The 22,498-nt window shown below is 44.2% G+C and overlaps 1 protein-coding gene across 1 annotated transcript in view; it reads right to left on the reverse strand.

Annotated features, from left to right (window-relative positions):
- Positions 1 to 928: 928 nt before the first annotated feature.
- Positions 929 to 22,498, reverse strand: part of PTPN12 (protein tyrosine phosphatase non-receptor type 12) — a 169,837-nt gene continuing 148,267 nt past the window's right edge. The window contains exons 15-18 of the mRNA XM_050936860.1: positions 16,903 to 16,994; positions 12,473 to 12,503; positions 11,346 to 11,462; positions 929 to 2,249 (exon numbers count right to left, since the gene is read on the reverse strand). Coding sequence (XP_050792817.1) covers positions 2,188 to 2,249; positions 11,346 to 11,462; positions 12,473 to 12,503; positions 16,903 to 16,994 — 302 coding nt within the window. The 3' untranslated portion in view covers positions 929 to 2,187. The remainder of the gene's footprint in view (positions 2,250 to 11,345; positions 11,463 to 12,472; positions 12,504 to 16,902; positions 16,995 to 22,498) is intronic.

Genomic DNA, 22,498 nt, shown 5'->3' on the forward strand with positions numbered 1-22,498 from the left:
GTCATCTTTATCCTCTTCTTAATTGAACTGTATATAGAGAACCTTTCCTAAATGTGCTCCTTTTGCAGGCACAACAAAAACCATGTGAGAGGGTCACTACTGGGGATAGCTACCCCACACAACAGACAATGTTTAAACCCTGGTAGGGGCATCACCCAGGGCAACTATCCATGCTAATTACTGTAACTTAACCTAAGGGCACTACTAAGCTACACTAACAATGAACTATATACAATAAATTCCCAGAGAAACAAACAGTGTGAGGTGAAACACCACACAGAATGCTCCGACTCTAGCCTTGAGTGCTGAAAAGGAACTAAGGGGGGTGGGGGGTGCTGTCCTTTAATAGTGAGGGGAAGGGCCAGAGCACCATCCAAACAGGTACTGCTAAGCAAAATTCCCTAGCTTCCGTGTGCTGGGCAACACACACCTGACTGCAACTACGTGAAGAACCACCAATTCTACAGAAGTCTGCTAGATTAACTTCTCACTTTCTAAAGCTCTCTGTTGTGGACAGCAGTGAGCCTGAAATCAGAGAAACAGAGGAAAAATGACTAAATTGCCCCCCCACTGTGGTAGAAAAGACACTGTCAAATCTATGACTAGTGTCCAGAACAGCAGATACTTATGTATGAAGGTTTCAGTCACTATTTTCATTAATAAAAACAGGTTATAAAGTTTTTTTTCATGTGTTTTACTACTAAGCTCATTTCTACTTTTTTTTTTTGCATTGTAATTAGGCAGAAGCTCTAAGAAAGTTGACAGAAAATATATATTTTTAGCATCCATTAGGTTCAGTTTCATTTTTACAGTAATGAGCACTGAAGAACTGCAAACTTAAACAGCTGAATATGACCTGGCCGACCCCAAATGTATTCTAGTTCACTTTTGAATAATATACATGTTCCTTATAAGTAAAAACACTCAATGAAATTTTGAGGTACTTTCTTTAATTTAAAGAGTCTATCATTATTACAGAAACAAAGTTTATAAGTAGAGAATCCTTATAAGGATTAATCCTTGGCATGGTATGCTGCCAAGATACAGTGTAGCTGCAAGGGCTCTATGTGAATCTTCGTATGATAAGTTGCTTTCACACATACACACACTTGCTGAATGATCAAAATACTACTTTTACCAGCACAAATGGAAAATAATGGCTCTCAAATAGTCCCTTTACCAGTGTGTCCTGAAATGTTTGTACAAAAGTAGAAATACACACCATATTATACTGTAGCATTAAACCAGTTATTATGTAGGAAGTTTTTAGGAAATTCATCTCTATAAATTGAAACTTATGAAATATTAAAATGAAAACTAACGAGTGTTGGTTACTTAGAATGAGTTCTATTTTACTGGCAGGTCAGATACATTTTTTTTTGTTTTTATAAATTTCTAAACCCAGATGAACTCAAACACTGAAGCAACATACATAGGCTAAGAGAATTCAATATTGTTCCAAGGCACTTACTGAATCTCCATGACTAGATGAAAAACAGAACAAATTAGGTCTGACCAATAGTATATAATATAAAAATAACCTTTTGCTTACAATTTACAAAACGTATTACAATCTTTATCTCTGCAAACCTGCAATTCTGGCTGTATGTCCAGAATTTTTTTTGTTTTTAAATCAGAAATGGTTTTCTAAAATTTCAGGGCAAATAATTTACAAATAAGATACATACGAATTTAGAACATGCAGAGATTTCTTACATCTTCTGTTAATATTTTATGATTGCAACTTTATCAAATTATATTCCTACTTGCCCTGTACATATACAAAATAATGCATACATGGTAATCAAAAGTTAGCAAAAAGTAGTCCACAAACTCAATTTGTCAAAAGTATTACTATATTAACAAATGTCTACAAGCAGCGTGTAACAGGGTTAAAAGACATTAAGGCAATAATACTTGGAAGTCAAAAATAAACCATATGTAATACTTTCTCCTAGGTGTAATAAGGCAGGTAGATGGCCCCAGCAAAAAGTTAGGTTGTAATACTGGAATCCACTGTTGTGAATAATATTTAAGGTTTTATGCGGGATGTAAAGTAAAAAGTGTACCATTCTGTAGTTATAACTACACTGTTGTGTGTTAGTCCCCAAAAAGTAAAGAGTGGAATACTATTTATTTAGTTTTCAGTGGCACTTGACTTTTCCAGAGTGACCATTTTCTTTTTCATCATGTCCATTCTGATGGTGGCTCTCTTGGTCCTCTTGGCTTTCCACAACGGTTACCAAAACCTAAAAACAGAAAACATTTAAATTGTGTCAACTTTGAAAAAAGCAAATTCAGAAATATTAGCATTGAGAAGAATTGCTATTGTTAAAGTTGTTTCAGCATCTCCCACTTAAGATATTCCTATTTTCAGGGACTTACAAAACTTCATGTAGTCTCAATACAAGAGTTATAAACGCAAGATGCTTGTAATAACGACAAACATGAATGAGATACTTTTATATTTCACTATTTAAACTCAAATTTGGAAGGTACTTAATCCACAACGCCAAATTACAGTCTTTTATAATTTGCTTATTTTGTTCCCCCAAATACCATGATTTTGGAAAATTGTTTATTTTCCCAGGTTTTCATAATTATACAGTGAAAATGTGTTGTAATAATTAAAGCATAATTTTGCAGACTCTATAAACATGCAAGTGAGGATCGATTACATACTTAGAAACCCAAATAATTGTATGAGTAAAATATGACAATACATGGACAGTTTCAAAAAGGAAATTCAAATAAAAGTACATTACAGTACGCTCCATTTCTGAAAGGAATATACTAAGATTCATATTTACAGTAGCTGCTCTACTTTATTGCAACTAGGAGATTAAAATTTACAGCACTAGTTGTCAAAATCTTTAAGCGGGGTCTAGTGCCTAGTATAGCTAGGCTGGCAAACCCTTCTATTGCAGATGTAGCTAATACTATTAAAGTGCTTTTGCATTTTAGTAAAAGTAACCCATAATAGCTTAATACCAAATCTGTTTATGTGTGTACTTTTAGAGTTTTATGCTCCTGAAGAATATAAGAACAGCCGTACTGGGTTAGACCATAGGTCCATATAGACCAGTATTCTGTATTCCAACAGTGGCCAATGCCAGGTGCTTCACAGGGAATGAACAGAACAGGTAATTATCAAGTGATCCATTCCCTTTCACCCATTCCCAGCTTCTGGCAAACAAATGCTAGGGACACTGTCCCTGCCCATCCTGGCTAATAGCCGTTGATGGACCTATCCTCCATTACTTTATCTAGTTCTTTTTTGAACCCTATTATAGCCTTGGCCTTCACAACATCCTCTGGCTAATTGTTCCACAGGTTTACTGCGTGTTGTGTGACGAAATACTTCCTCACGTTTGTGTTAAACTTGCTGCCTACTAATTTCATTTGGCGATGCCTAGTTCTTGTGTTATGTGAAGGAATAAATAACACTTCCTTATTTATTTTCTCCATATCTATTATGATTTTATAGACCTCTTCAATATCCCCTATTAGTTGTCTCTTTTCTAAGCCGAAACATCCCAGTCTTATTAATCTCTCCTCATACTGAAGCTATTCCATACCCTGAATCTTTTCCAATTCCAATTTTTTTTTTTTGAGATGGGACGACCACATCTGCACGCAGTATTGAAGATGTGGGTGTACCATGGATTTATATAGAGGCAATATAATATTTTCTGTCTTATTATCTATCCTTTTCTTAATTATTCCCAATATTCTGTTAGCTGTTTTGACTGTTGCTGCACACTGAGTGGATGTTAAGAGAACTATCCACAATAAAAGACGGTTACTCACCTTGTAACTGGTGTTCTTCGAGATGTGTTGCTCATATCCATTCCAGGTAGGTGTGCGCGCCACGCGTGCACGTTTGCCGGAAACTTTTTTACCCTAGCAACTCCAATGGGCCGGCAGGTCGCCCCCTAGAGTGGCGCCACTATGGCACTTGATATATACCCCTGCCGGCCCGCCCGCTCCTCAGTTCCTTCTTGCCGGCTACTCCGACAGTGGGGAAGGAGGGCGGGTGTGGAATGGATATGAGCAACACATCTCGAAGAACACCAGTTACAAGGTGAGTAACCGTCTTTTCTTCTTTGAGTGATTACTCATATCCATTCCAGGTAGGTGAATCCCAAGCCTTACCTAGGTGGTGGGGTCGGAGTGAGAAGTCGCGGCCTGGAGCACTGCAGAGCCAAAGGCCGCATCATCTCTGGACTGCTGAACCAGGGCGTAATGGGAAGCGAATGTGTGGACCGATGACCAGGTCGCCGCCCTACAAATGTCTTGGATCGGCACGCGAGCAAGGAAAGCCAGCGATGATGCCTGCGCTCTGGTGGAGTGAGCAGTCACACGGCCCGCCGGAATGTTGGCCAGGTCATAACAGGTCCTGATACAGGAGGTAACCCAGGAAGATATCCTCTGCGAGGAAATCGGTAGTCCCTTGACCTGGTCCGCTACCACCACGAATAACTGGGGGGACTTGCGGAACGGTTTGGTCCTGTCCACATAAAACGCTAGCGCCCGACGGACATCTAGCGAGTGGAGCTGTTGCTCCCTGCGGGACGAATGGGGCTTTGGGAAAAAGACGGGGAGGAAGATCTCTTGGTTAATGTGGAAAGCTGAGACCACCTTGGGAAGAAAGGCAGGGTGTGGTCTCAGCTGCACCTTGTCTTTATGGAAGACCGTATACGGGGGATCTACTGTGAGGGCCCGTAGTTCCGACACCCGTCTAGCTGAGGTGATGGCCACTAGGAAGGTGGTCTTCCATGAGAGATAGAGCAGGGAGCAAGTAGCTAACGGCTCAAATGGAGGACCCATGAGCCGAGTTAGGACCAGGTTGAGATCCCATGAAGGGGCAGGAGGGCGGATCTGTGGATATAGACGTTCCAGTCCCTTCAGGAATCTCGCCACCATAGGGTGGGAGAAGACGGAACGTCCGTCCCCTCCAGGATGAAACGTGGAGATAGCCGCTAGGTGAACCCGAAGGGACGATAACGCCAGACCCTGGGCCTTGAGGGACCAGATGTAGTCCAGAATAGTGGTGATGGGAATCTCCATAGGGAGAAGACCTTTCTCCGAACACCAACAGGAGAAACGCTTCCACTTAGCCGAGTAAGTAGCCCTGGTGGAAGGCTTTCTACTGCCCAGGAAAACCTCCCGAACCGGGGTAGAGCAGCGTAACTCGGAGCCGGTCAACCACGCAGGAGCCATGCCGTAAGGTGCAGAGACCGAAGGTCCGGGTGACAGAGCCTGCCGTGGTCCTGGGTGATCAGGTCCGGATGACGGGGCAGGGCAACTGGGTTGGCTACTGAGAGGTCCAGCAACATGGGGTACCAATGTTGTCTGGCCCACGCTGGAGCTATCAGAATCACACGAGCTCTGTCTCTGCGCACCTTGAGGAGGACCCTGTGTATCAGCGGAAAGGGAGGGAACGCGTAAAACAGGTGGGTCGCCCATGGGATCAGGAAGGCATCCGCTATGGACCCGGGCTCCCGACCCTGAAAGGAGCAGAATGTTTGACATTTCCTGTTCTCCCTGGACGCGAAGAGGTCCATCTGGGGACGACCCCACCTCTGGAAGAGTGAGAGGGCGACGTCTGGGCGGAGGGACCACTCGTGTGAGCGGAAGGACCTGCTCAGTCGATCCGCTAGAGTGTTTCGTACTCCCGGGAGATAGGAGGCGGAAAGGTGAACGGCATGGGCTATACAAAACTCCCAGAGACGCATCGCCTCAAGACATAGGGGAGAGGACCTGGTGCTGCCCTGCTTGTTGATGTAGAACATAGTCGTCGTGTTGTCCGTGAACACCGCGACACAACGACCTTGAAGGTGATGGACGAACGCTTGACAAGCAAGACGGACCGCTCTCAACTCCCGTATGTTGATACGGAGGTCCAGCTCCCGAGGTTTCCACAGGCCCTGAGTTCTTCGGGCGCCGCAGTGCGCCCCCCAGTCCAGATCTGAGGTGTCCGTCGTCAGGGATGCCGAGGGCTGGGGCGGATGGAACGGGAGCCCCGCACAGACTACGGACTGGTCCAGCCACCACCGAAGGGAGTCCAGTACCCTTTGGGGAATGGTGACAACTGTGTCCAACGAATGTCTGGCCGGCCGGTACTGTGAGATGAGCCAAGATTGAAGAGGTCTCATGCGGAGTCGGGCATACACTGTCACGAACGTACAGGCCGCCATATCTCCCAGGAGGGCCAGACATGTTCTTAGAGAGGTCAGCGGGGCCGCCTGCAAGCGCAGAATGATGGTCGACAGTGACTGGAACCTGGGCAAGGGTAGCAAGGCCCTGGCTAGGGTAGAGTCCAGAACAGCCCCGATGAACTCTATCCTCTGCGTGGGGAGCAGAGTTGTCCACGTTGATCACGAGGCCTAGGGCAGCAAAGAGGCTGCTGATCCTGCGGACGTGGTCGCGGACCTGCAGCTCCGATGTGCCCCGGATCAGCCAGTCGTCGAGGCAGGGGAACACGTGAATGCGGCCGCCCCGAAGGTATGCGACGACGACTGCCATGCATTTCGTGAACACCCTCGGGGCCGTAGAGAGGCCAAACGGGAGGACCGCAAATTGATAATGTTGGCGGTTGACCACAAAGCGGAGGAAACACCTGTGCTGGGGGGATATGGCGATATGGAAGTAAGCGTCCTGCATGTCGAGGGCGGCGTACCAGTCTCCGGGATCCAGGGATGGGATGATGGTTCCAAGGGATACCATACGCAACTTCAACTTCACCATATACTTGTTGAGTTCCCGCAGGTCGAGGATAGGCCTGAGGCCCCCGTTGGACTTGGGGATTAGAAAGTAGCGGGAATAAAACCCCTTGCCCTTCTCGCTCTCTGGAACCTCCTCTATGGCTCCCTTGACGAGGAGCATCTGCACCTCCTGACGGAGGAACTGCTCGTGAGAGGGGTCCCTGAAGAGGGATGAGGGTGGGGGGGAGGGCAGGATGAAAACTGCAGGCGATAACCGGCCTGCACAGTGCGCAAGACCCAACAGTCCGATGTTATTTGGGTCCACGCCGGGAGGAAAAATGAAAGACGGTTGGAAAACTGCGGGGAAGGATCCGGAGGGGAAACTGGTACTGCGCCCTCGGGCGCACCTTCAAAATGAAGGCTTGGGTCCGGGAGGGGCCTTGGCGGAGCCTTGGTTTTGCCCCGTTTGGCCACCCGACTGTCTGCGTCGGTTGTTCCTGCCGCGGCGCCTAGTGAGGTCCTGTCGTGGACGGAACTGAGGATACGGCCGATGCTGCTGTTGTTGGTTCTGCTGCTGGAATGGCCTGCGCTGTGTCGCAGGCGTATGCATCCCCAAAGACCGTATTATGACCCTATTGTCTTTAAGGTCCTTTAGTCTGGGGTCTGTCTTATCAGAAAACAGGCCCTGGCCTTCGAAGGGGAGGTCCTGGATAGTATGCTGGAGCTCTGGCAAAAGGCCAGAGACCTGAAGCCAGGAAATGCGGCGCATCGTAAGCCCGAGGCAAGGGTTCGAGCGGCCGAGTCCGCAGCATCTAAGGAGGCTTGTAGCGAGGTCCTCGCTACCTTTTTGCCCTCATCCAGAATGGTGGTAAACTCCTGATGGGCGTCCTGCGGTAACAGCTCTGCAAATTTTCCCGCCGCCACCCAAGAGTTAAAGGAGTAGCGGCTAAGGAGGGCCTGCTGGTTCGAGACCCTGAGCTGTAGCGCCCCCGCTGAATAGACCTTGCGTCCCAGGAGGTCCATCCGCCTCGCCTCCTTAGACTTGGGCGCCGGGGCCTCTTGACCATGGCGCTCCCTGTCGTTCACCGACTGGACCACAAGGGAGCAGGGTGTCGGGTGAACGTGCAAGTATTCATAGCCCTTCGAGGGGGCCATGTACTTCCTTTCCAATCCTCGAGCGGTCGGAGGGATGGAGGCCGGTGACTGTCAGATAGTAGCGGCGTTGGCCTGAATAGTCTTGATGAAAGGCAGGGCCACTCTGGTGGGCGCATCGGCGGAGAGGATGCTCACCACAGGGTCCTCGATTTCAGAGACCTCCTCTGCTTGAATGTCCAGGTTCTGTGCCACGCGTCGGAAGAGGTCCTGGTGTGCCCTAAGATCTAGGGGAGGAGGGCTGGAGGACGATGTACCCGCCATTGCCTCATCAGGGGAAGACAACGAGGAAACCCCTGGCAACAGAGCGTCCACGGGGGGTTCTGTCTGGGGCTGCACCTCCGTCACTGGAGGGAGCTCTGGGTCCTGGTGGCTGGACCTGTCTTCTGCTTCCGGGGAGGGAGGGGGTCTAGACACCGTTGCCTCTGGTGGCCTGCGTTCTGCCGCAGGGCAGGGAGTGATATGTTGCGGACCCTGGGCTTGGCGGTACGCCCATGGGGTCCAAAACCCCCACTGTTGAGGCCCTCGTTCCTGAGGTGGAGGGTCCTGAAACGGGGCCGAGTGTCTGTTCTGGCCCAGCGTATAGGCGCGCTCTGCCTGAGAGGACACGGATGGTTCCCTTGAAGGCCAGGGAGGCACTGAGCCAGTTTGATAGACCTCTCTATATGCTGACGATCTCTTCGGTGCCGAGGATCGGTACCGCGAGTTGTACCGGTGCTGGGATCTGGACTGGGAACGGCGTGGTAGTCGGTGCCGGGATCTGGATCGGGATCTGCCTTGAGGTTGGTGCCGAGAGCGGGACCGCGATCTTCGTTCAGCGCGGTGCCGGGATGGCAGTGGAGACCGGGACCTGCCACCGACGCGGTGCCGGGAGGTCGACCGGGATCGGGACCTACCACCGGCTCGGTGCCGGGAGGTCGACTGAGGAGCTGAACGCCGAGGTGAACGGCTCCTAGAGTCTCGGTGCCGGTGGTAAGAGGAGCCAGCCCGGGACCGTGCAGATGCTGATCGGCGCCGCGAGTGCGACCGGTACCGCCGAGGAGAACGGTGCCGGGACTGCGAGCGGCGCCCAGAGCGCGAGCGTTCACGTCTCCGGGGCGATCGGTGCCTGGACTCCAGAGACAGCGCTCTCAGCATCGGTTTGCCTCTGGAGGTTACCCGTCCCGGGGGTGCCGTCGTTTGAGGCTGCGATGGCTCCGTGAGCGCTATCAAGTCCCGTGCCGAGGCGAAGGTCTCCGGCGTAGATGGGACCAACAGCTCGACCCCTGATCTCAAGGAGGAGCTAGGAGGGGCTGGACTCGATGGACCTTCCAGACCCGGAGTCGACAGCAGCCCTGCAGGCGGTGCCGCGGCCAAGGTAGGTGCCGGGCGTTCCACTCGAGCCTGCCTAGATGGTGTTGCAGACGTCGAGGGTCTTGGATCTGCTCCCGGTGCCAGGGATGGACGGTGCCGGGGAGTCTTGCTGGTGCCGGCGCGGTCCGGTGCCGGAATAGAAGTGGCCGGTTGCGCCACCGGTACCGGAGTCAGTGCCGCTTCCATTAGGAGAGCGCGGAGTCTTTGATCCCTCTCCTTCTTTGTGCGAGGCTTAAAGGCCTTGCATATACGACACTTCTCAATGATGTGCGATTCCCGCAGGCACTTGAGGCACGCGTTGTGGGGATCGCTAGTCGGCATCGGCTTCTTGCATGCCGAGCACTGCTTGAAGCCCGGCGAACCAGGCATGAGCCCGGTGCCGGGTGCCGGGAAGGGCAACGGCCCACCCGCGAACAAGTTATACAACTATATACAATAAACAACTAACTAATATACTACTTTAAACTGTCTATAAAACTATTTACAACTACGACTATGAACAGCGTACAAGAGAGCTAGGTACGTGGAGGACAGCAAGCCGCACTCCACAGTTCCAGCAACCGACACGGCGGTAAGAAGGAACTGAGGAGCGGGCGGGCCGGCAGGGGTATATATCAAGTGCCATAGTGGCGCCACTCTAGGGGGCGACCTGCCGGCCCACTGGAGTTGCTAGGGTAAAAAGTTTCCGGCAAACATACACGCGCGGCGTGCACACCTACCTGGAATGGATATGAGCAATCACTTGAAGAAGAACTCCAAGACCTCCTTCTTGAGTGGTAACAGCTAATTTAGACCCCAACATTTTATATGTATAGTTGGTATTATGTTTTCCAAGTGCATTACTTTGCATTTATCAACAGTGAATTTCATCTGCCATTTTGTTGCCCAGTCACTCAGTTTGGTGAGATCCCTTTGTAACTCTTCTCAGTGTGCTCTGGACTTTAAGTAATTTTCTATCATCTGCAAATTTTGCCACCTCACTGTTCAACCCTTTTCCCAGATCATTTATGAATGTGTTGAACAGCACAAGTCTCAGTACATATCCTTGGCAGGACTCCTCTATTTACATCTCTCCATTATGAAAACTGACCACTTATTCCTACCCTGTGTTTTGTATCTTTTAACCAGTTACCAGTCCATGAGAGAACCTTCCCTCTTATCCCATGACAGCTTACTTTGCTTAAGAGCCTTTGTCAAAGGCTTTCTGAAAAGTTTAAGTACACTATATCCACTGGATTCCTCTTGTCCACATGCTTGTTGACTCCCTCTGAATTCTAGTAGATTGGTGAGGCATGATTTCCTTTACAAAAGCAATGTTGACTCCTCCTCAACAAATCATGTTCTTCTGTGTGTCTGACAATTCTGTTCTTTATTATATAGTTTCAACCAACTTGCCTGGTGCTGAAGTAAGGCTCACCAGCCTGTAATTGCTGGGATTGCCTCTGGCGCCCTTTTTAAAAATTGGTGTCACATTAGCTATCCTCCAGTCATCTACTACAGAAGCTGATTTATGACAGTTTACATACCACAGTTGTTAATTCTGCCATTTCTCATTTGAGTTTCTTCAGAACTTTTGGGTAAATACCATCTGGCCCTGGTGACTTATTATGGTTTAGTTTATCAATTTGTTCCAAAGCCTCTTCTACTGACACCTCAATCTGGGGCAGTTCCTCAGATTTGTCACCTAAAGAGAATAGCCCAGGTTTGGGAATTTCCCTTACATTGTCAGCCGTGAAGACCGATGTAAAGAATTCATTTAGTTTCTCCACAATGGCATTATCTTTGAGTGCTCCTTTAGCATCTCAATCATCCATTGGCCCCACTGGTTATTTAGCAGGCTTCCTGCTTTTGAATGTACTTAAAACACTTCTTGCAATTACTTTGAGTCTCTGGCTAGCTGTTCTTCAAATTCTCTTTTGGCCTTCCTAATTATATTTTTACACTTGATTTTCCTGAGTTTATGCTTCTTTCTATTTTCCTCAATAGAATTTAACTTCCATGTTTTAAAGGATGCTACTTTTAAAAAGTGCTACTAAATGGAATGCATATACTGAATGAGTAAACATTTATATATTTATGTACTAAATTTAAACAAATACATAAAAGGGTCAGTTTTGAATGAATGGCAATTACCAATATCTGTGATTTCTACTGGAATTTCTGTAATTTGACCTCTTATATCAGTGGAACTGGAAAGAGGAATCTGAGGTATAGGATCAGCTGGTGTTTTGTCGCCCATTTCAAGATTATCTGGAAAACAAGAGATTTTAATATGTTAGGCAAGCAATTTTTGTGGTATTCTTAATTTCAAAATGATGCTTTCAAGTCAAACTTGATTTAAATTTTACCCTCTGTAGAAAACAGCCTTTATAAAATCTATGACTAACAGGAATGTTTTCATTCCAGTAGAAACAGTTTTTTCTTTTAACACTTCCCTGAAATGTTTGTAACCCAGGCACTGCAACACTGAGAAGTGAAAGTGCTTATAGTAAAATTTCAGCAGTTGAACTAATACCACTGGTCTTCACTGACCAATCTTAGCGAAATCCACATATTAAAGTTTCACTTATTTCAATATGAAGTAAAGATGATTTAAAAATTCCTTTCCGTTTTTATCTTCTAACCAACTAGTGTCAAAGGTAACTATGTAAAATATGATTTAAATTCACAGTATCTTTAATATATTCATATAAGTAGCTGCATTCATGCTTTCCCTTCAGCTTATATTTGGTGCTTCTGAGCAACAGAACAGAATTCATTGTAAATACTTCAGGCTTACACCAATTTATTTTGGAGCTTCATTAATGAGGTTAGAGTGTTTGTGAAAATTAGCTCATATTGTAAAATAAAATGAAAATTAATTCAATATTTATATAGTACATACAGAAGTAAAAGAGTAGTTTGGAAATCAAGGTGAAAAGATAAGACTTCGTTTGTACATTAGTATAACAGCTACAATTGGGTAGGAATAATTTTTAAGTCAGGTTGTTGTAAACCTAACTATTATTGTGACAAAGTGCAACAGGCTATAGGCTACAAAAACTATTGTAGATTTAAAAAAGGATAAAGAATTTAAGATGTTTGGTGACTATGCAATGCACATCCCCTGCAGCTAGATCAATTCAGTAGCTAGTGCAAACAGGGTAACTAACTCCTTTTGGCCTCCCACCATTACTTCAAGGCAATTCACAGACTAGTAACAAAGCAAGTTGTTAGTTTGAAAGTTTCATTTATATTTAAGAACTAAATCAATCACTTACCAAGTTTTACACATCCAGCTGTTTTCAAGCCCTGTTAATATGAAATATTGTATTTTAAATGTCTGTAGGATACCTCAAAATAATTTGTTAAAGAATGTCTGAGATTCAAGGTAAAAGCAAACATTTTTGGAAGGAGATACCATAAGCAGAATTTGAAAATTTTACACTTCCTACCAGTGGTGCAGTCAGGATGGGACATTTGGGTGGGCAGGCAATGACAGGAAGGTGAGGGGCCCCACCTCCCCCGAACCCTTCTAGCAGGCTTTGCGTAGGGTGATGGAGGTTCTGGCTAGGGTCCCCCTGGGGCCCTGAATGCGCACCCAGCTCTTGGAGGAGATGCAGCTCTCCAGCATGCATGAGTCCCAGCACCTGTTCTTGTCCCACTGCCCCATGCCAGGCCTGGCTCCCTGAGGAGGCAGGCCTACCTTTTTTGAGGAGCTCCTCTGCTGCCAAGCCGCACACTCGCTTGCCTGCCCCTCCTAGTGGTGGATTACCACTAGGTCATGCCTAGGGGCCCCAGCCAATTGGGGTGCCACCATCCCCCAATCCGCTCCGCCCAGCGCTTCTGCCAGAGAGCAGGGTTAGGTGTGGGGGCTTGCCCTGCTTCGCTCACCTGGTGCTTCTGTTGGGGAATGAGGCCAGGGCGTGGGGGCTTGTCGGCACCAGAGCGGGGGCAAGCCCTGTTGCCTTGACCCCAATCCCTGGCTGGAGCACCAGCCAAACAGGCGGAGCCAGGCAAGTGCTGGGGCCGGAGGCTACAGAAGACTCAATGTAAAAGTATGATAGACTCATGGTAACAAGAGCTGATAGTTAATACATGAATTACTATTAAAATCATTGTTTCCATTCTGGAACGTTGGCAAAATAATGCAAGTTATGATGCATTAAAGATGACCTGGAAAGCTTTTCAAGTTTATTCATTTTTTCATTTACTAGTTAGGGCCCTACTAAATTCATGGTCCATTTTGGTCAATTTCACGGTCGCAGGATTTTAAAAATTGTCATTTCATGATTTCAGATATGTAAATCTGAAATTTCACAGTGGTAAAACTGTAGGGGTCCTTACCCAAAAGGTGATTGTGTGCATGTGTGGGAGGTGTCACAAGGTTATTGGAGGGGGCTCACGGTACTGCCTGCCTTACTTCTGCACTGCTGCTCATGGTGGCGCTGCCTTCAGAGTTGGGTGGACAGAGCGGCAGCTGCTGACCCAGAGCCCAGCTCTGACGGCAGCACTGCTGCCAGCAGCAGCTCAGAAGGAAGGATGACATGGTATAGTATTTGCCACCCTTACTTCTGTGCTGCTGCTTGTGGGGCACCGCCCTTAGAGCTGGATGTCTGGCCAGCAGACTCTGCTCTCTGGCCACCCAACTCTGAAGGCAGCACAGAAATAAGGATGGCACCACTGCGATCCCCTACAATAACCTTGTGACCCACCCCCCTCACAACCTCCTTTTGGGTTGGGACCCCCAGTTTGAGAAATGGTGGTCTTCCTCCGTGAAGTCTGTACAGTATAGGGTTCTCAATCTTTCCAGACTCCTGTACCCCTTTCAGGACTCTGATCTGTCTTGCATACCCCAAGTTTCACCTCACTTAAAAACTACTTGTTTACAAATATCAAACAAAATACAAAAAAATAAAAAAAAAAAAAGTGTCACAGGACACTATTACTGAAAAATTGCTGACTCATTTTTACCATACAATTAGAAAATAAATCAATTGGAATATAAATATTGTACTTACATTTCAGTATATACTATATATAGCAATATAAACAAGCCATTGTGTGTATGAAATTTTAGTCTGTACTGACTTTGCTAGTGCTTTTTATGTAGCCTCTTGCAAAATTAGGCAAATATCTAGATGAGTTGATGTACCCCTTGGAAGACCTTTGCATACTCCCAGGAGTACGTGTACTCCCGGTTGAGAACCACTGGTATAAGGTAAAAGTACACAGAAGACCAGATTTCACAGGGGAGACCAGGTTTCATGGTCCGTGATGTGTTTTTCACGGTTATGGATTTGGTAGGGCCCTATTCATCATCCATGAAGATACATTTCTACTTTATTTTTGTCAAAATCCACATTTTCTTGCTTTTTATAAAAGTAAAAAATAGCTATTCTGATCTTTCCAAGAGTAGTTCGGGGGACTTCAGGTTTGCTTCCAGCTGACACTTCTATTGCATATCAAACAGATGCAAACATACCACTTTCTATACCCTCTGTACTTATACAGTGCTAAACTGATTTAAAGTTATAGTATTTTTATTGAAGATGCTACACTGTTGCTTCCCAGCAGAATATGGGAAGGGGGAAACAGTCAGTAGCAGAAGCTCAGATGACAGCTCAATGATTAAGGTGATCATGGGGTTTGTGAGCTGCTGAGGGCAAATGGGTGTCCCCAAAATGGCAACATTCAAGGAGGAAAGAGAGGGAAGTTGTATTTAAAACATTAGGACTTCAAACATACATATTAATATGACGCCTGTTACAAAAATGTTACCGACGAAATTAATTCACGTCACTATTACATTTGCATTCAGGTTGTTCCTTTCCCTTATCTTTCATATTTCTCTATCTCAGCACAGCAGCCATCTAACATAGAAGAGGGCAAACTACGACCCATAGGCCACATCCATCCCACAGGACCATCCTGTTTGGTCCCTGAGCTTCTGACCCCTCCCCCGTCCCCCTTCCTTGGAGCCTCAACTCAGTGTGCCGCCAGTGCTCTGGGCTGCGCGACTAGCTACAGCCGGGCTGCGCAGCTGCAAGCTCCTTCCACTCTGAGTGGCATGGGGGGGGGGGGGTGTTGGATAAGGGGCAGGAGGTTCTGGGGTGCAGTCAGGGGACAGGGAGTGGGGGGGGCTGGATAAAGGGTGGAGTCCCAGGACAGGGCGGTCAGGGGACAAAGAGTGGGGGGGGAAGAGGCTGGGAGTTCTGAGGGGGGCAGTTGGGGTGCATAGGGGTTGGGGGCCAGGCTGTTTGGGGAGGCACAACTTTCCCTACCTGGCCCGCCATACAGTTTCACAACCCTGATGCTCGGGCCAAGAAGTTTGCCACCCCTGATATAGCATATTAGTAATGACTGCAATAATGAATAGAATTAAAGTGGAATTGACTAACCAGTTAAGTAGCTGCATGATTTGGTCACCACTAGCACAAGATCATTCTATATCTCTAGCATAGTTAGGACAGTTTATTACATAGGCCGAGAATTTAGTCTTCCATCCTACAGGTTTGGAAGTTGTTTTGGACATTTTAATACTCTCACAGGTTTTCAATTTATTTAATCAACTTTCTATCTTGTGGTTGAAGTCAAGGACACTTCTATTATAATGTGGAGGAGCTCTTAATGCGGACCTGCAAAGAAATATACTGGGCTGTGCGCAATGTGTCTTCCCTTCTCTTTTTTGGAGCTTCTTAATGATATGAAGAAAGTCTGATAGGCTGAGTTTTTTGGTTTGTTTTATTTTTTTCACATTAAAAATACAAGCCTTGGGCAAAAGCTTCCAAAGTGCTTAAGTATCTTGGGAGCCCATGTCCCATTTTCAAAAGACTTCTAAGTGCTAAATCACTAAGTCACTTTTGAAAATGTGAGTTAAGTGTTCTCGGAAATTTTACCCATAGTCTACCCTGACAGACAATTGACAACTGGAAAGTAAGTAGGTTTGTCATCATATTTCATTTAGCGTATTTGAGACATTAAAAAGTGATTTTTATTTTAACTGTTTTTGTTAACCCCTTTAACTAAAATCACTTGGATGGCAAAAACCTCCCAACCCACATTTCTCAATCATGTAAGACCTCCTCTAACAGTAAAACCTTCATACTTTTTGTACTATTAAGAAAAACACCTTTTGGAAAATATCTTCTCAAGATCCTTATACATCAAAGGATAGTCATAATCCTAATTTACACAGTAATAAATTATTTTTTCATTGCAGGTCACCTTTAACATGTGTACAGTTTTGTATGGGGCAAGGATTGGTGAAATGTAGTTGGTTGCAATGGAAAGGAAAGAGGGATTGTGCCTAGCAATGTAACTTCAGAAGGCAAAGGAGAGTAGTCTGAATGTAGGGTAGCATTTAACTCATTTCATAGAACGTTCAGTTTCTGATTTTAATTTTCATGCCTGTTTAAAGCTAGAAGAGCTCTGTGCTACCACTTCATCTGAAGTATTGGTAACAAAAAATGCAGAATGTTAGCACTCAAAATTCAGAACAACAGCATAGAAAAGCAGCTCAGGTTTAATTTTTAAAATTAAATTGACATAGGTTACCAGTTAAAGCAAAAGGGGGGAGTTAACTTGGTTAGTTGAAGTTTATCAACAATTATAAATATTTAAAAAATATATATTTTTACCATTTGGCTGTATATTCAAAAGGTTAGTTCCAGAAGCTAAAAATTAACATGTACTTGTCACTCATACTTACTGTAGATTCTGGTTGTTCAGGAAGATTCTGATCTTGCAGTATACGCCTTTCAGCAGATTGTGAAAATGTAAGAGGCTTGGTCAAAGGTGCATCTAATAAAAACAAAATTTTAAAATCAAAATATATTTCAGAAATGTATACACTGTGGTCTCCTGAGTTTCAATACCACACCAAGGACCTTCTTAACAAAACTTTAGAGAGAAATTACATTAACAACTTTTTCTAAGAGGTCTTTAAAACAAACAGTATTCATAATATTTCTAAGCAACATTTTGTTCAAGACACTTAATGAAGAACTTCCAAAATTACAAAGTGCCACCAATCAAAATGCAAAATCAGAAAATTCCCATTTTGCTTAAAATTGGATAAAATTTCCTACAATCAGGGAATTCCAGTTGGTAGACAACTGGGTTAGTTTTTAGGTAAAATTAAAAAAATGCAATACACCAACTGCAAAAAAAATTATACCCTGAATATATACAACATGCAAAACCTGGATATGCATTGATAGAGTCCACTAAATTCTATTTTGACATCTCAGGCTAGAATACAACATTATATGCAAAAGAAATATTTTAGAGGGAGAATAATAGATATTTATAAAGTCACAGTTACAGATGGTACAAAGCCAAGAATTACAAACCCAAAAATTCAGAGCTGGGGTTAGATCTGAAATATCAAAACATGTCAAGCCAAGGAAATGCACAAATAACCATAATTCTTCCCTGTAGTGACACCATATAAAATATGATTCAGATTATGGCATTTTAGCATTTTTTGTCTGAATTAAATGTTTAAAGACAGAATTTTCTTCTCACATCTCTACAGGACAGAAATAAGATTGTTTAGGTACTGCAACTGTACATTTTGCCTTGATTTCTTTCAGGCTTAACCTTCAGTCTGAATTTCCTGGGTTTGTGACATTTTCTTTTGAGATAATTACAGCCTCCCTGATTTTTTTTTTTTTAAAAAGCTTTAGCACTCAACCTTAATTCCATTTTAAACAATTTTTGTCTGCAAAATTTCATTTTAAAAATGGTTCTTACATGGGCACTACACAAATTCCAACAATGTTACGATGTGATAATTTTAATGGATTTGAAAATATGAAGCAAAAACCTTATTTTAAATGTTAACTTTTATGACCAGATTCACTACTATGCTTAGAAGTGCCAAGCAGTAAGAATGTACACACACCTTCTCCTTCATTAAGTTTTTCCTGTCCTCCAAACTCTCCTGCGTACAAACATGCCACCTAGTTCTCCCAACTGCCTGGATCCTGCATATTTCCTTGTGCACCCCGTTTTCTCCTCCCTTTCTGCTCTCTCTTGAATTGATCTGCTTCAACAGGTAGCTTTTGTGGAGACATATTTCGGATTAATGGTAATTTTTTGCCATTATTTTTCATAACAAAATTTGCCAGGATTTAGAGCATTAAATCTTCAGAGAAACTGAAGAATTTGCCCTTATTCAAAATGGCCTTCATCTCCCGTTGTTCTCAATGAGAGATGCTGTCATAAACAGGTAAGTAAGAGTTAATAGAACAAAACTGCTTCATATCTCTTTTGCCTGGAAAGGGTTAACAAGAACAGTGAGCCTGGCTGTCACCTGACCCGAGGACCAATCAGAGGACAGAATACTTTCAAATCTTGAGGGAGGGAAGTTTTTGTGCTGTGCTGTTAGTTTTGGTTGTTGTTCACTCTGGGGGCTCAGAGGGATCAGACGTGCAACCAGGTTTCTCTCCAATCTCTCCAATACAGGCTCTTATAAGTTCAGACTAGTGAGTACTAGGTAGATAAAGCGAGTTAGGCTTATGGTTGTTTTCTTATTTTGCAAATGTGTATTTGGAGTTCAAATGTGTATTTGGCTGAAAAGATTTTAATTTGTACTTGTATACTTAGGCTGCGAGGGTGTTCCCAGTGTCTATAGCTGAAAGACCCTGTATCTATTCCGTTTTTTTTTTAAATTTACAAAGATAATTTTTACTGTTTTTTCTCTCTTTAATTAAAAGCTTTTCTTGTTTAAGAACCTAATTGTTTTTCTATTCTGGTGAGACCCCAGGGGACTGGGTCTGGATTCACCAGGGAATTGGTGGGGAGAAAGGAGGGAAGAGGGAGAGAGAGGCTGATTTCTCTCTGTGCTAGGATTACTTTTTCTCAGGAAGAGTCTGGGAGGGGGAAAGAGAAGGAGGGAGGAAGGTGAATTGTCCTCTCTGTTTTGTGATTCAAGGAGTTTGAATCACACAGTTATCTTCCAGGGTAACCCAGGGAGGGGAAGCCTGGGAGAGGCAACGGTGAGGAACACTTTCCTTGTGTTAAGATCCAGAGGGTCTGGGTCTTGGGGTTCCCCGGGCAAGGTTTTGGGGGACCAGAGTGTACCAGGCACTGGAATTCCTGGTTGGTGGCAGCGCTACAAGTACTAAGCTGGTAATTGAGCTTAGAGGAATTCATGCTGGTACCCCATCTTTTGGATGCTAAGGTTCACAGTGGGGAATTGTACCATGACAGATGCCAAGTCGCACTCAAAATGGTGGCCTGCCAGGAGGTAGACGAGAACACTCCAGGAGAGATGCTTCTCTCAAGATAGTCACCAAATGAGGGTTGTGGTTTCAGTCTTTGTCATGTCTTATTGTTCTCCATCATTTTGGAAGAGGGCTGTTCTTTGTGGATTTTCTGTCGACCATTAATTTACTATTTGCTGAATGAGAAACTTTTAGTTACAAAAAGTAATTGGGGAATTAAATTTTTTTTTTTTTTTTATTCTTTAAATGTAGCCTGGACAAGATTTCAGTGAGTTTTAACTATGTCAGAAGTGTGAAGGGTCTGCATTATTCCATTATAGAGATCATTCAGGACAAAAAAATTGTTTGAATAGGATGCTAACTTGCTTAAAGAGCCCATTTTAATTAATTTTGATTCAGACAAAACTGATTTATTTATGAATTCTCAGAAAATAAATACTACGCTCCAGGAGTAAGTGCTCTAAAATCCAGCTCATCCTTAACTATGGATTCACAAATGGCACTTTCACAACTCAGGTAATTTCTATAGGAATTTTTAATGAATCAGTAAACTCAAAGGTTGTACCGTACGACTGGAGAATTGCTAACATAGTTCCTATTTTTAAGAAAGGGGAAAAAAAAGTGATCTGGGTAACTATAGGCCTGTTAGTTTGACATCTGTAGTATGTAAGGTCTTGGAAAAAATTTTGAAGGAGAAAGTAGTTCAGGACATTGAGGTCAATGGTAATTGGGACAAAATACAACATGGTTTTACAAAAGGTAGATCATCCCAAACCAACCTGATCTCCTTCTTTGAGAAGGTAACAGATTTTTTAGACAAAGGAAATGCAGTGGATCTAATTTACCTCGATTCAGTAAGGCATTTGATGTGGTTTCACATGGGGAATTATTAGTTAAATTGGAAAAGATGGGGATCAATATGAAAATTGAAAGGTGGATAAGGTTCTGGTTAAAGGGGAGACTACAACAGGTTGCACTGAAAGGTGAACTGTCAAGCTGGAAGAAGATTACTAGTGGAGTTCCTCAGGGATCCGTTTTGGGACCAATTTTATTTAATCTTTTTATTACTGACCTTGGCATAAAAAGTGGGAATGTGCTAATAAAGTCTGCAGATGACACAAAGCTGGGAGGTATTGCTAACACAGAGAAGGACTGGGATATCATACAGGAAGATCTGGATGACCTTGTAAACTGGAGTAATAGTAATACGATGAAATATAATAGTGAAAAGTGCAACGTCATGCATTTAGGGAGAAATAACAAGAATTTTTGTTATAAATTGGGGACACATCAGTTGGAAGTACCAGAGGAGGAGAAGGACCTCGGAGTATTGGTTGATCACAGGATGACTATGAGCCGCCAATGTGAAATGGCCGTTAAAAAAGCTAATGGGGTTTTAGGATGCATCAGGCGAGTTATTTCCAGCAAAGATAAGGAGGTGTTAGTACTGTTATATAAGGCACTGGTGAGACCTCATCTGGAATACTGTGTGCAGTTCTGGTCTCCCGTGTTTAAGAAGGATGAATTCAAACTGGAACAGCTAGAGAAGGGCTACTAGGATGATCCGAGGAATGGAAAACCTATTTTATGAAAGGAGACTCAAAGAGCTTGGCTTGTTTAGCCTAACCAAAAGAAGGTTGAGGGGGGATATGACTGCTCTTTATAAATATATCAGAGGGATAAATATTAGGGAGGGAGAGGAATTAAAGGTTAGTACCAATGTGGACACGAGAACAAATGGATATAAACTGGACACTAGGAAGTTTAGACTTGAAATTAGACGAAGGTTTCTAAGCATTAGAGGAGTGAAAAGACATCTGGTTTTAAGACTAAGCTTGATAAGTTTATGGAGGGGATGCATGATGGGATAGCCTAATTTTGGCAATTAATTTGGCAACTGATCTTTTATTATCAGCAGGTAAGTAAGCCCAGTGGTCTGTGATGGGATGTTAGATGGAGTGGGATCTGAGTTACTACAGAGAATTCTTTCCTGCGTGCCGGCTGGTGAGCCTTGCCCACATGTTCAGGGTTTAACTGATGGCCATATTTGGGGTTGAGAAGGAATTTTCCCCCAGGGCAGACTGGCAGAGGCCCTGGAGGTTTTTCGCCTTCCTCTGCAGCATGGGGCACGGGTCACTTGCTGGAGGATTCTCTGCAGCTTGGCGTCTTCAAACCACAATTTGAGGACTTCAGTAACTCAGACATAGGTTAGGGGTTTGTTACAGGAGTGGGTGGGTGAGATTCTGTGGCCTGCATTGTGCAGGTCAGACTAGATGATCGTGGTGGTCCCTTCTGACCTTGAAGTCTATGAGTCTATACAAAATTCTCTAGAGCATTACCAATCTGCTCAGACCTGATTTACATTAATTCCTTTTATTTATTTACTAATTAAAGCCATTGCTGGTTTTATAAGTGAAGTATACTGATACACACACAGTGACTGATTTATTAGAGTTGGAAGTGTTATCTGTTTCAATATGTTACAGTAGCACTGTGCTAAATACATGTAACAATATCGGACTGGACTGCTGCTTCTGCTGGACACAATGGAGTCAGGCAACAAGGAGCTATAAACAGCTCCCTTATTCTCTGCACAGCCCTAGACATTGCTTAGAGCAGCCAATGCTATTCTATGATAGGGACTGTTGCCAGCTGTCAAACAGATGGTTAAGGGTTAATGCCTCTTACCTGTAAAGGGTTAAAAAGTTCACCTAGCCTAGCTAACACCTGACCAGAGGAACCAATGGGGGAACAAGATGTTTCAAAAGGAAGGAGGAAGTTTTTCCTTTGTTTAGAGTTTCAGTTTCAGCCGAAGTGAAAAAGATCAAGGAACCAGCCTCTTATCAGTGTAGTAAGTTTTAGAAAGGAATAAATAGGGTTATGTTTATTTCTTTGTAACCTGTCTTATGCAATTAGAGGTAGAATCAAATTGGGTATTTGGGTATTTTTTTGTGTAACTAAATTTGTGCCCAGGGGAACATCCTCTGTGTTTTGAATCTGTTGTCTGTGAGAGTAACTGGTATATTAGTCTCTCCCAGAGGGTTTTCTTTTATCTTTCTTTTCTTTAATTAAAAG

This window comes from Gopherus flavomarginatus, chromosome 1, assembly GCF_025201925.1.
Source record: "Gopherus flavomarginatus isolate rGopFla2 chromosome 1, rGopFla2.mat.asm, whole genome shotgun sequence".
Taxonomy (NCBI): domain Eukaryota; kingdom Metazoa; phylum Chordata; order Testudines; family Testudinidae; genus Gopherus; species Gopherus flavomarginatus.